Source organism: Fukomys damarensis, unplaced genomic scaffold (genome assembly GCF_012274545.1).
Source record: "Fukomys damarensis isolate Sample0158 unplaced genomic scaffold, DMR_v1.0_HiC HiC_scaffold_10, whole genome shotgun sequence".
Taxonomy (NCBI): domain Eukaryota; kingdom Metazoa; phylum Chordata; class Mammalia; order Rodentia; family Bathyergidae; genus Fukomys; species Fukomys damarensis.
In genome coordinates this window covers 27289974-27304245 of record NW_022900922.1, presented here as the reverse complement: position 1 = coordinate 27304245, position 14272 = coordinate 27289974, and the positions used below count along the sequence as shown (strand labels likewise).

Sequence of the window (14272 nt, the reverse complement as noted above, 5' to 3'; positions counted from 1 at the left end):
TTTTTTTTTTTTTTTTTGGTACTGGGGATTGAACTCGGGTCCTTGCACTTGCAAGGCAGGTGGTGGAAACACTGAGCTGAATCTCTGGCCCAGTCATTTACCTTTTACGAAAAACTCTGAGCAGATGGTATCCCATTGGTGTTCTTAACGTAAGGATGAGTTTGGAAAGAACAGTGTCTTTTTATTCTCCCTGTTTCAAAGATGTAGTGAGGGGCCAGAGGGGGTTCACTATAGTCATGCAGGAACTCTACAGTAAAGCCCAAAGGGGACAGTGTTAGCCTGAGTGGGATTCCCAAAAGGTCCTCTTCTCATCCCTGCCTCTCTTGTACCTTTTGGGGAAGGATGGGCGATTGAGCAAAAATAGAAAAATTAGTAAGTAACACCCATTGGGATCATAGCTCAATTTAACTTTTGGTATTATAATAGATTGGGCTCTCCAGGGAGGTATTTTGAGAACACATGCAAATAGACTTTGAACCATCACTCTTCCTCCTTTGGCTGTGACATTTGTTTAAAATCTGGTAGAAGAGGGCATGACGTGATACGATGTCCACCAGGAGTAGACCACACATGACAGGGCTGTGACCGTGCTGAGTGTCATTGTGTCCACACTCTCTTTGATGAACCTGCCCTGGTTTGGAGGAAGAGCAGGACTGCAGATGAAATGCTTTGCGCATGGTTGAGTCCTCCATTAATAACAGGAGTGGCCACTTCTCCAGGAGATGCAGTGCCATCTTATGGGAGCCCTGACAACCTATGGTGATGCAAAACGAAAGAGGATATCTCGTGTCATCTCTGGGTGATGCTGCGGGGGAGAGGCCAGCCATGCGTCACGAGATTAGGGCCCCTTTTAGTAGATTTCCAAAGGAAGGGAGAAAGGGGAAGTAAGACAGTGACTTCAGCTAACAGATCAGACTTGAACTTTGCAATATTTAGAAGAACCCCAGCTGTGGCAGATCATAGCCTGTCTTGTGGAGTGTTCTGATTCTGACATGAATGCTAAGGGAAGTGGAGAGCAGTTCAGTGGCTTGCCTGAGGCTACTTACAATGTCACCATGCAGATCTCGCTTGTCCTTCACTCACTAGGAAGCTGTCCTCTCTGGATGTTGATTAACTTCTGTGGAATGGAATGGAGTTACATTTTCTGTCTCTACTCTTACATGATAGTGAGCTACAAGACTCAGGGGACCAAGGAGAGCAGAGTACCCTGGGAAGGGCTGGAGTTATGAATGGCCAAGGAGATGTCATCTCTTCAGCCACAGACCCCAAAGGACCCATGCAGAAGCCAACGTGTGTTAACAGTGTGCTTCCTCTATTCTAGAATGTCATGTATTGACAACGTTTTTGAAGAATAGGTTTTTAGGGGGAAAGGAAATATTTCTATTTTAAATATAGAAGATTGAAACACCCAAGCACGAGAACAATGTATTAGAATAATAATAATAATAATAAAAAAAAAGATCATGTTGTCCCCATTGGCACCTGTATTCCTTGGTCTTATGGAATCACTCTCATGGGCTCCACTGTAGGTCACATCATGAATGAGGTAAAGTTAGTTTTCAGATGTCTCTCATTTTTACATGTTCATAATTTATTAAATCTTTGTAAGTCCCAAGTATGCCGAGTCCTGGGTGTGACATTGGCAACTAGAATTCAACATAAAATTTTTGCTAGAGGATCATCTCGAGGAAAGGCATGGAACTCGGAATCCACAAAGCCTTTGCGAGGGAAGGAGTTGGTGGAATAACTAGTGATCTACAAGGAAGAATGATACAGCAGATGACTAAAAGATAATGTCAGAAAGTGGGTGGGACACAGATTGTGAAGGACCCTGGATGTCAACCAGTAATGACTTGAACTGTATCCTTTTGGCTGTAAGGAGGCGTTCATTGAAGGATTTTAACAAGGAGGAGGATGTAATGTGAAATGTGTCTATAGAAAAGCATAGTTCTCATGATGATGGACAGAATATAATTCAGTCTAGAAGACAAGGCTCGGAAGAGGCTCTGTTCTTTCACTGAAGTGCAATTCTCATCAGGTTAACTCAGTGGAGGCTTGGACACATCTTTGGGATTTTCTTGCTTTCTTGGGTTTATTGGTCCAATAAGTCCTTTGCAGTGCTACAGAGGTATGCACCAGGCAGCGTGCTGCTTCCTCAGAGGTGGTGGAAGGAGTCTCTGCCAGATGAGAAGGGTGGATCACCGAAGCTCTGAATAACGACACAACACAGTAAAATAGATAAAAAATTTCAGCCTGGAAAAGGGTAGGAAGGCAGCTGAGCGTTAAATACAAAAACAAACAAATGAAAAACCCATGTGTTTTCCACGAGTACAAGGGGGAACCTGGATCTCATGAGGACTGGATTGTCTTAGTTACATTCTACATGAAAAAGGGGAAGTTGCAGCAGGTCTCAGTGATGCAGAGAAAGGTTTTACGTAGGGCAGTACTACAAACAGGTTCATTACCTAAAAATAGTTTCTTCCACCTAAAATGGTTTCCATAATCCCTTCCTGGCTACTCCTGCAATTGTCCAAAATTTTATAATGACAGCCCCATTTAACTCTTGGCTGCTTTCTTCCCTCCTATGAGAACTGGACCGAAATATTTCTCAAAGGTTCTGTACACCCCCAGAACACACGCTTCCTTTCTTGCTTTATTTTGTGTGGAGGTGAGTCTGGGTGAAATTTCTGTGTGTGCCAGAACTGGTACAGACTTGGGAGGCCAAGGGTTGTTGATGTCGATTGACATGTTCGTAGAACACTGAGTCTACTGCATGGTCTTCGAAGAGAGGCTGTGTCCCAGAAGAGCTGCTGGCTTTGTAAAAATACGATGCAGTTAGGGAAGACCTTGAGGGAAAGAAGTATGCTAGTTGCCATACACAGTCATCTTCGCCTTGGACTGGACATTGTGGGTGGGGTCTCATTTCCTGAGGGTAGGGGGTTTATGTACACAGGGCTCAAAGTAGGACTGGCTTGGGGCTGGGGCCACGTGGAGACAGTTCGCTGTGGGCCACGTGTAGTTATTTATGTGGTGGTACAAGCCCTGTCAGTTAGGACTCTTGCAATTGTGAAGGATGCCAAATCTAATCAAATCATTCTTAAAGGAAATTTATCAGCTGATGTATAATTATAATGGAAAAATGTTGAAAAATCAAAATGCAGCCCATATTTCAGTTATAGCCTATTTTGTGGTTGAATTGTGCCACCCTTCCCAATATATTTTGAAGTCCTAAACCCTGGTACAGTGGCACTTTGGTTCATGAATTTAATTCTTTCCACAATTCTGGGGAAAATGGCTAAGTTTGTTTGTGTTTGCGTTTGTGTAGGAAAGATGGCCATGATTGCAGATATAATCCAATTATGTCTTTGCAGATATAATCTAATTACGATGAGGTTATACCTGACTAGGGTGAGCCCTAATCACTACGCCTAGTGTCCTTATAAAAAAATAAGATGGATATAAACACAAACAAGGAGAACACCAATACAGATTGGAGTGATGTGTCTCTGAGCCCAGGAAGCCAAGGACTGACAGCAACACCAGAAGTTCAGAGAATGGCACAGAAGAGGTTTCCCCCTAAGGCTTTTGGGTGGGGGGATAGAAAGAGGCCCTGTAGAGACCTTGATTTTGGGCTTCAAGCCTTCTGAACTGTGAGAGAATCCATTTATGTTGTATTAAGCCCTTCAGTTGGTTGTGGTCCTCACAGGCAAAGGCCACTAGACTTAGATGCTGTTAAATATCCCCAGGGCTCAGTAATTTTCCGTCTTTCAGCAATTTCTTCCTCTATGTTGATTTTCTTGCCAGTTTCCATGTAGCAGTGAGATATACCGATTTGTGTATCTTTCTGAAATACAACTGCAAAGGTAAAGCCATGCATCTCTTCTAATATGTCCAAAAATGTCTGATTATTCTCAGGTGGGTCATGTGCCCATCAGACCCAGTTAAATGTGCCTCCTCTACAGCCACTTGGGGGGGGGGCTCTGAAAGAATGTGAACTTGGAGCTCTATGGCCCTTTCACGTGTGTCCTCATTTGATTCTTACAACAATCCTTTTCCAGACAAGGGTCTAAAACTCAGAGGTGAAGTGATTCCTGGAGATGACCTAGCTAGCTAATGAAAACCTGGGACTTGATTCAGCCTTTTGATTCCAAAGCCAGTAATCTTATAATTTTTCCATTATTTCTAAAATCCCTTCATTCACTAGTAGATTCATACTCCCTATGGGCAAGGAACTGTTTAACATACTGAATAGAACCCTGGCTATTAAAAAAAGAATAGTAACATTTATAGCCTTTCCATGGGGTTGGTATTATGGTTACAGTCTGCATACATCATTGAAAATATCTTCATACCTACTCCGTGAGACACAAGCCCTCCAGGCCCCAGCAGAGTGAGCCAGTCTGGGAGCTGTGCAGCCAGTTGGCCAAGAGCAGAAGGAGCCATGGTAGGGGTAGGGATGGTTCCAGCTCCAAAGCTTGAGCTCTTAATTATGCTGCCTCTGCTCTCCTCGTAATTCTTGTTAATAGTCATAAATCCAGCTCTGTCTGTTAGACCCAGTAAATTTCAAAGTGGAAAATCATTTTTCTAATAAAACTACACTTAGAAAAAAACGATGTTAATGCTCATACATTCTACCCTCATTATGACATCAACCTCCCAGCCAAACTATTTTGCACGATGTAAAGAGCTGTTTTTATGATGAATGGGGATTATATTGGCACTTTAATTGAGTTAGAAACCAAGGTACATGAATGTTAGTGCACAAGAGATGCAATAAAAAAAGCTGCTCCAATGTGGTTGGAATACATTGGATTAATTTAAAGCCACCTCAGAATACTTACAATCTCTCTCTTTAAATCTGTTTTATCAAAATTTTAGAAGAAATATTTATGTGCGTATGTATATGCACACATTTTCCCCCTTCAAAAGAAATCTCCTTTTCTTTTAGTTAAGCTTTTATCACATTTTTAACAGATCAAATGTATGATAAAGTTGTATTTCAAGTTTGTGATCAAAGCCCTTGCTTTGCTGTGGGAATGGAATGATTGTCCTCTTTTATTCAAATATGATAATCAGGAGATTGGCACATATTTGAATAAAATTATGTCAACTTTTAAAAAGCACTTGCCACATTAGAATTTTTGATTGAAATGTTGGTTCAATTCCAGCTGTTTATTTATTTATTTGTTTACTTTGTTTTCTAGTTCAAAATTGTCCGTCAATGACAACAACAACAAAATCTGCTTACCTCACATTCCCTTAAAATTAGTACAGTCCTTGTGTTTGCTTGATGTAACAGTCAACAAATTAAAGACAGTCTATTTTAATTTAGGGCTGTGGTTTCCTTCAGGTCAAATCTCTAATTTAGAGAAAGGATAGGGTATTTCAGTTATTTAGTTAAATTGGTGGCCTTGACACAAGTCAAAGTCCAGAGGCTTTCTAAAAATGAGATAATCTCATATTTTGCTCTTTTCTAATTCCTTCAAAAAACAAAGTTGTCAGCTCATGAAAGTTAATGTGCAGAGTGCGGATTCTTAAAATGGTATTGGGATGAGTGTTTTGAGGAATTAATTTGCCCAAATTGTGCTGTGCATTCGAGTGCTGTGCGACAATATTAGCATTGTGAAGTGTGTTTTGAAGAGTTCCTTCAATTATGCTTGGCTGCGAATGATTCTGAGGGTTCCTTTTGTTATAAATTACTATTTCCTAGATGCTTTTGCAGAGAAGCAATGAAACCCTTTTAGATTTGGAATGTCTAAAGAACCTTTCTTGCCAGTGGTTGATTTTGAGCCAGCTCCAGTGTTTATAAGAACTCATGAAACAGAGCAAAGTTGAGGATGGCTCGTGAGCTGTTTCTCTGTTCTTCCACTGAAATTTCTCCTTTGGTCCTTGGTGCTAAATGTGCCCTACCTAACTCATCTGACGAGGCAGGGCGATGTATCCTTGGCACCTATGTATTGTGAATGATTTGAACTTTTCATAAAAAGTTCATTAACCCCATTAGTGTGCCCTGATCTCATTTTGAGCACAAAATAGTAACATAACAACCACCGCTACTTTTGTAGCTATGGGAATATCCTGTATTCGTCAGGTAGAGTGACATGGGAAAGTGTACCTTAAAATGACAAAATGAAAGGGAAATGACCATTGTATAAGACCTAAACCTTGAAGCTGGAGGGAGAGCTATGAAGCACTTCCAGGTATGTTGTATGACCCTGAAGAACATCTTTTGTTCCATTTAGTAGTCCCACTTTATCCATCATTTTGGTCTTTTTTGTTTCAGTTGTTCATAATTAACCATGATCTAAAAATATTAAATGGAAAATTCCATAAATAAGCAATTCATGAGTTTTAGATTACTTCCTGTTCTGAATAGCAAGATGAAATCTCACATTTTGTCCACAGTTAGACATGAACCATCCATTTGTTCTGCACATCCATGTTGTATGTGCTACCCACCTGTTGTTCACTTAGTGACTTGTTTTCATTAACAGATCGACAGGGCTTGTGTTCACATAACCAATATTTTACTTCATAAAATGACCCCAAAGTGGGAGAATAGGGATGCTGGCAATTCACATAGGCCCAACAAAAGCCATAAGTGAAAAGGTAAAAGTTCTTCACTTAATAAGGAAAGAAACAAAGTCTGATGCTGAAATAGCTACAATCTATCATTAGAACTAATCTCCTATCCCTGAAATTGTGAAAGAGAAAAATACAACTTGTATAACTTTTACTTTATACATTGTGCAAGATGGAAAAGGCATACATTTGTGGGAGGAAGACATGAAAAAAACCGAGGACTTAATTTATACATTATGCTTAATCACTGTATGTATGTATATGTAGGACAATTATATGGAGAGCTTAGTATTATCCAAAGCTCCAGGCAACTACGGGGAGTCTTGGAACATTTCTCCCTTAGATAAGAGGATGCTACTATGGTCAAGTTGGAGGACAAAGAGTGCTGTTCAGTTGTGTGGCTGGAGTTCTCAAGCTAGTTCTCTAGTTCTGTGCTTCAATCAGGAGAGAGGATCTTTACAAGATGATCTTGCAAGATCTGAGGTGTTTTGCTCTGATTCCACCAAGAGCTGCACTGATTCAGCAAATCAGAATTCTGCAAGATGTTGCTTTGGCATTTCCTTTACAGTTCACTTCAATTCTTCTTTCTGCCTTTAATGTCTCACCTCGCCTTTATGTTGCCATTTAAAAATAATCAAAAACTGGAATTTTTATCAAAGGCCCATGGAAATCTGACCATCAAACATGTCTGTTTGATGTTACATCTGCTGGTCATTGAGGTGACTTCCTCTCTGCAAATAGGTAGGAAGCTCTTGCTCACTGGTTCTGATCACAAGCACCTCCTTGCTTTAGCTGGCTGAGTGATGGGGCCATTTTTAGGTAAACAGATGCCTGCAGGGGTCTTTGCAGGTTTTGATCCCCACTTTCCAGGTGGCTGGATGGGAGAAGCTCCCTGGGAGAAGACCAGAGGTAGATGGATCATCTCCAGACGGTCACTGCAGCCACATTTGCATTTAGAGGTGAATGTAGAAAGGAGAAGCACAGGGAATGCGGAAACAGAGGTGGCTTAGTCAGCTCAAGCTGGCTTTAGGCGCAGCGCTAAGCAGGGACTGGCGCTCCATAGTCATCCCAAGCTCTGGCTGGTGGAAGGAAGCGACTCTGCTGGGCACTGACGGTGAGAACAATGCAGAGCCCGCAGTCAGTGGTTTCTTAGGCTTGGAAAGGAAAAAGTTGTGCTATATTTAGTGTGTTCTGGAATCATTTAGATGCCTTTTGTTTCCTCCAAGCTTCCTCAGCCACCTCCTTTTCTGCTTTATCTTGAATACCAGAGGCCCCAGCTTTTTAGCTTCCTCCCATAGATTCTTGACTATTTAGGAAAAAGCATTTGAGCACAAGAAGGAACCTCAAGAAATGGGATTTATGTATATAGACTCAGCCTGGGCAGAGCCTTTCTTTCAGTTGCTGCAGAGTAAGTGGTAAATCTGCCACCAGATGTCTCTGTAACCTACTGTACCAGCCTGAGAGCACAGGGAAGGCTGTGGGACCCGAGCTTTGTGTGACCTTGTGGTGCAGTCCCTAACTTAATATGTGAAATGGAAATGGCTCTTGCGTGTGTGTATGCATGTGTGTGTTGCTCACACACACATGTGAGTGTATGCATTTTCTTTCAGAGGCTGTTTCCTGAATCCCTTGGTTGTCTGTTTCCCCTACCCAGAGTCTGTTCTGAAAGTCAGAGAAGAGCTGCAGAGTGCTCCCCAAATAGGAGACTGACCACTGCCAGGTGCCACCAAACAGAATTTATGGTGAATATGGCATGTGCCACATCTTTTTAGTAGGAGATGCTGAAAACACTGCACCGATTGAGTCCCAAAGATAGTTTGTCTACCTGGGTAAGAGATGATAGCTATGCCTCCACACAACACCCTCCTCAGCTCTCTTCTTGCCTTAGCAGAGAGAAAAGTGTGGCACTTTCCATGATGTAGGACCCAACCCCACACATGCATGGCCTTTGAGGAAAAAGGTGACGATTCATGGAGGGCTTTGTGCTGTCTGCAGTTGAGTTATCTGGCAATGATCTTAACAGATTCAGGAGCTTTTCCAAATAAAAGGCTGAGGTTCAAATCAAGAACCCATCAATGCATGTGAGTTGGTGTAAGAAGAAAATGAGAACATTTAATACAGAACCAGCAACAACACATGCATATCCAAAGTGATTCATATTTAACACATGACTGTCGTTGGCAGCGACACTATCTCCCTTCTATGGGATGGAAGTTAGGATATTGGCACTAGAGTGATAAAAAGCAGTCCTGATCTTATTCCAAAGAAAATATAGACTTAAAAGCATTTTTATAGATTCTCTTCTTCTCCCTCAGAGTTCACACATACAAAAAAAGCACCATCTCTTGTTTTAGAAACATGAATTTTGGATGGGTTTTTCTTTAAAAACAAGATGCAAACCCTAGGTGTCAACACAATGCACTGGTTGCTTCTCCACAGCTCACAGAAGGTGGCGAGGAGAGACTGGAGTCACCCCAGGAAGATCTGCGCCTCAGTGGACAGAGTTCTCATCAGAGGAGGCAAAACAACTCTTCTGAGTCCCCTGAAAGAAAGCCCTATTCTCTGAAGATCCAAAACACTACCAGCTGCAGCTCAGGCACATACAGGTGCACTCTGCAGGAGCTGGGAGGGCACAGAAACCTCAGTGGCATGGTGACTTTGAAAGTGACAGGTGAGGTGACCTGCTGTACTTGTTTTCTTCTTGCAAAATTCATGTGCACTTTCTGTAGGTCCTGAAACTGATCTTCTCTTTTTGGAGACTAATTCTGCAGCTTTTGGTTCACAGCTGTGCTGACAGCTGAATTCTGCCACAAAAATGTCTTAACTTTTTCTTTATGCTGTCTAAACTATGTGTTGACTTTTGCTCAATACTTGTTAAAGGCTAAGACTGGAAATGAGAAACGTGTTGTCCTACAGCCCCTGGTTTTGCATAATACCTACTTTCTCCTGACATCAATTATCTGAGAGCAGTTAGGGTTAAGCTAATATTCTGAAACTCACAAGAACTAAGTCACCATAACACACACACACACACACACACACCCCTACTATTCTCTCCCATCTCCAGCCCTTTACCCTTTTATTTTGTCCTCGTGGCACTTTTACTCTGACATACTACACACAGATTGGTTTACTGTCCATCTTTCCTAAGAAAGTAAGAACTATTTTGTTCTCTGCTTGCCCTAGCACACAGTAGGCCCTCAATAGATATCACTCCATTGGAAGGGAAATGAGAGCTGCCTTGCAGGGAGAGGAGCAGTAAGCTCTGTGGAGAGGGAGAGAAATGATCAGAGTACAGCTGACTTTCTCTCCTTTTCCTCTTTCAAGGCAGACTGGGATCACTAGGTCTGGATCACACGTTAACTCTGCTTCTCATTAGCATGTGGCCTGGGCACATCACCAGGCTACTGTAAGCCTCAGTTGCATCATCTCTACAGCAGGGACAATGATGTCTACAACCTAGGCTCTTCCCTAAGGTTAAACAAGATGTTGCATTAAAATGCTGAGGGGCAGCACCTGGAGTAGATTGGATGCTCATTTAGTGTTAAGGACCCAGGTGACAAGCCATCCCTAGACTATTGCATGTAGCTTGGGGTCCAGTTTCCAACTCATAGGGCCCAAGGGAGGAGCTCTCTGGGATCATCTGCCCACCACCTGTGGCTTGGGCCATAAACAGATTCCCTTAGCAACTACACCACAGCCCAAGCCAAACTATCTGTGTGTTGCACGTGGTGTCCCCTAGCTGGCCGTTCCTGAGTGGGGCCTCCCTCCTCCTCCAGTGCTGCAGCCACAGCCCTTAAAGTCCCTGGGGGAGCTGTTCTCACTCCCTGTGCCACAGGGTTGTGGAAAAACTCAGGTTCTTCCAAAATGGGTTGACTTTCTTATGCAGTAGCAAGACAGTTCCCCATCTCGTTTCACAGTCATGAGTCCTCCTGGGTGAGGACACACAGCAGTGTCCCTAACCGGAAGAAGTTAAGGTAAGTTAGGGATAAACACATGGTGGCCATCTGAGGTGGACACAGAAGCCAGAAAGGCCTGACATCTGAACGAATGCCTGTCCCTGTCGCATGACTCCATCCTTTGCTTCTCTGAGTTTCAGCTTCTTAGTAATGTGAGGACTCGGAGCTGCTCTGAAGGTTAGGGACATAGTGCGTAACCTTGGTACACAGCTGGGCACAGTGACAGTGAATACTCACTGCTGCCATCACCAGGATAATGACTGGAGTCCTTCTTGATGCACAACTTGAGAGTAGGAGAGGGGACGGTGAGGAGGGCTGGAGGAAGTAGGAACAGAGCATCCTTACCTTGTGCTAAGGTAGAAAAATCCTGTTAAAATGGCTTCATATATTACTTTTCTTTAAAGGATGCTTTGAGGAGCCTAAAGAGTCAACTTTCAAGAAATACAGAGCTGAGATTGTCCTGCTCTTCTCACTGGTCATTTTCTACTTAACACTCATCATTTTCACCTGCGTGAGTATCTGTTTAAAACATCTACTACTATGAAAATATCATCACAGTGCTAATATGTTTTGTATTAGTGTGAATGACTTAATAATGCGGAATGATTCTCTTGCCCTTGGACTTACTGAAACCCCCACACTGGAAAGATCATGATAGGAAGATTCCCCAAGATGGTTCCAGCTTGCTTTTTTGTTGACACTTGTGAAAAGCAAATGAAGACAGACAAGTGAAGAAAGTTTGAGAAATGCCAAAGGATTCTACTAAAAGCCAGAGGGCCACGTAGTAACAGCGGTGAAGTCACAATGTGACCGTCCATTAGCCCAGAGTAGAGGCCCAGTCCTCCGTAGGAGTGAGGGAGCAAGTCCAGACACCCAGGGATGAATCTGTCCTCTTTTCCAGGCAGTAGCTTCTAAAACATGAGGGATGTTCACTTCTCGTTGGCAAATGCCTGCTTCCACAGGTGCCAGCTTTCCATACAGATCTCTACCAGGAGCCTGAAATGGCTGCAGTCCTTAATCAGTGAATCTCCTGGCTAAAATGTGACGATGCCAAGGAAAAGGTGCAAGTGTCTTGCAGTGCAAGAGAAGTGAGCTGTACAACTAGGGCTTCCCAAAGGAGCTGTCCTGTGAGCTTTTAAGGAATGGGTGACCCACACTGCATCTCATGTCTTGATCTGTCTCTTTTGTTTCGCTGTTTTTAGAAGTTTGCACGACTACAGAGTATTTTTCCAGATTTTTCTAAACCTGGCATGGAACGAGCTTTTCTCCCAGTCACCTCCCCGAATAAACATCTGGGGCCAGTGACCGTTCACAAGACAGAAGTGGTGTGAACAGGATTTCTGCTGTTTTGCTGAAGTCAAGGGCTCAGTGGTGTGCCTAGACACCACACTGGACAAGAGAAGAATGAGCCCCAACTTGAAGATGATGACACCCTGCCTGTGAGGTCCTTCACCTGACTGAGAACATCTGAAGTGGATCCCACCCCATTGTCTGCTTGCAGGGTCTTGAAAACCATCACATGATCACATAGCATGGGGCCATTGCTACTTTCCCATGGCTGCTATCTTGGCATTTTATGCAGCTATCTGATCAACCTCTTGGACACTTTTTCAGTCGTTTAAAAGCTATAGTGAGATGCAGGTGGAAAAGGTTCTTGGGAAATTTGAATTTCCAGAGCTGGCCCTGTAACTGACTCCTGAGGACAGCCTTCCTCTTCCACATCTGGGAAACATCTCTTTGAATTTGCTGGGTTTTGTTGCACCAGCCCAGATGTCTTACATCTGAGAAAGATTGACAGGCCAAGCTGTGAGACAGTGAGAAATATTTAGCAAATAATTTCCTGGTGTGAAGGTTCTGCTATCACTAAGGATGATTATGTATATGTAAAAGTGAAAGGTCAATGGACTAGTCCCCAACAAGGCCTTTATATCTGGGAAAGACATCCATAAAGAAGCAATAAAGGAGAGTGCCGCATTTATTTTTATATCTAGTGTACTTGTCAGAGAAGGATTTCTGTTCTTTTGAAATCCAGATCTAGTTGGATAGCATTGCTAACTGACAAGCGGTTAGGGTATAGAGAGTGAGAAGAATTCAGAGCATGACAGTAGGATAGAGAGGATAGAGCACTGTTGAGCGACCTGTTGGGACTGCCAGACCAACCATGTCATCTGATTCTCAGCCCCAGGTGTCCCACTACCAGCTGTGTGAGTTTGAATAAGCTTTCTATGGTTTCTTCATTCTCAGTTGTAAACTAGGAGGCTGTTGTATGGGTTGATTAAATTAATATATGTGAACATGCTTTGAAAAGGCATAAAGCACTATACAAATTCAGCACTTCATTGGGTCATTGTCCTTGCTCTTGCCATGATGTATTTCTCATGTTTGCCATCGTTCAAAACAAAGAGGGCTACAAAGAGAATACTGTCGGAGTCTTCCACACGGATTCCTGTGTCTGTACCAATATTAGGGAGTGAAGGTGATACTGAGTTGATTTAGTGCTTTTTGTCTCTATGTCATCACTTTCCTGATATTAAAGGCATGCATGTGAATAGGAAGTGTTTTTCTTTTTTCATTTTAAAACTACTCATGAGATTGGGATGAGTGCTAGGGTATCGATCTGTCCTGTTGGGGAAGAGAATCTGAGATGAACTGGAGACATGATAGATGGACCCAGATTCCCTTCCTCTGGGAAGGAGGAAATACACAGTGGATTGGCTTCTCAGGGGCAGCCCTTCTCCTTTTCAAGACCCTCGGGCTGCATTACCTGGGGCTGCATTACCACCTGGTCAGCACACAGCCAGCTTACTCACAGGCATGACCACTGGGGTGGGATAGAAAGGGAGCATTTCTGCTTCAGAAAGATGTGTAACGTTAGGGACTTTGAACTTGGGATTCATGGGGTTTTGCTCAAGATTCTCAAATAGTTCCCTTAGCCCCCGCAAATTGAAAATAATCTGTACAAGTGGTTGTGATAATCATAAAAAAATCATAGGTAAATGGCTCTTTACAAAGATCAATGCACATAAAATGTCTGTAAAAGCTGTAGGTTCCCTCTGAGTCAAATTAACTGCATCCTCAAATGCTTTACCAAAAGTACTGGAGAGATCGTTTAGCATGGTAATTAGGAACTGAGTTCTTAGTCACCTGCAGTTGTACTACCTTGGACTGGACTTGCCTCTCCAAAGCTCAGTTAACAGATCTTTAAATAAAAATAGTATCTGCCCAGTAGGTGTATTGTGAAATTAAATGAGATGATAAGTGAAAGAACTGAGCCCAGGGTCTAAGAAATAGTAAGTTGATACCAGAAAAAGAATGGAGGGCATAAAAGTGGAGACAATATCAGAGCCTGTGAATCTTCGACAAAATGATTTTGTTAAAAGGAACAGGCTGACTGGGTGGGTGCCCATGTTGTCCTCAGAGAGTGAATACATGGTAAGTTCAACAGGCTGACTGGGTGGGCGCCCATGTTGTCCTCAGAGAGTGAATACATGGTAAGTTCAATGTTCCATTGCCATCAGAGTTACAGCACAGGAGAGACCAGGAAGGAGGCTGCCCCTGGTTGGTTTTGACTGCCTTTGTTTCTACTCAGAAATTCACATCAAGTATTTGGTATATGAAAAGGGTGTGTGTGTGTGTGTGTGTGTGTGAGAGAGAGAGAGAGAGAGAGAGAGACAGAGAGAGAGAGAGAGAGAGAGAGACAGACAGAGAGACAGAGAGAGACAGAGAGAGAC

General features: G+C 42.8%; 1 protein-coding gene across 1 annotated transcript; it reads left to right on the top strand.

Annotated features, from left to right (window-relative positions):
• The first annotated feature begins 7569 nt into the window (after nt 1-7569).
• Cd83 (CD83 molecule) lies at nt 7570-12479 on the top strand. The gene is made up of 4 exons (XM_010623080.3): nt 7570-7696; nt 8975-9253; nt 10946-11052; nt 11744-12479. Exons 1-4 carry the CDS (start codon nt 7570-7572, stop codon nt 11870-11872), a joined length of 642 nt encoding a protein of 213 aa, XP_010621382.1. The 3' UTR covers nt 11873-12479.
• Nucleotides 12480-14272: the final 1793 nt, after the last annotated feature.

What these genes read in the sequence shown, in the direction of transcription:
- Cd83 (XM_010623080.3), top strand. Translation starts at nt 7,570, where the DNA reads ATGCGGAAACAGAGGTGGCTTAGTCAGCTCAAGCTGGCTTTAGGCGCA. An exon ending in GACTCTGCTGGGCACTGACG is followed by an intron (nt 7,697 to 8,974) that starts GTGAGAACAATG and finishes TTTAAAAACAAG; the next exon opens with ATGCAAACCCTAGGTGTCAA. An exon ending in GGTGACTTTGAAAGTGACAG is followed by an intron (nt 9,254 to 10,945) that starts GTGAGGTGACCT and finishes TTTTCTTTAAAG; the next exon opens with GATGCTTTGAGGAGCCTAAA.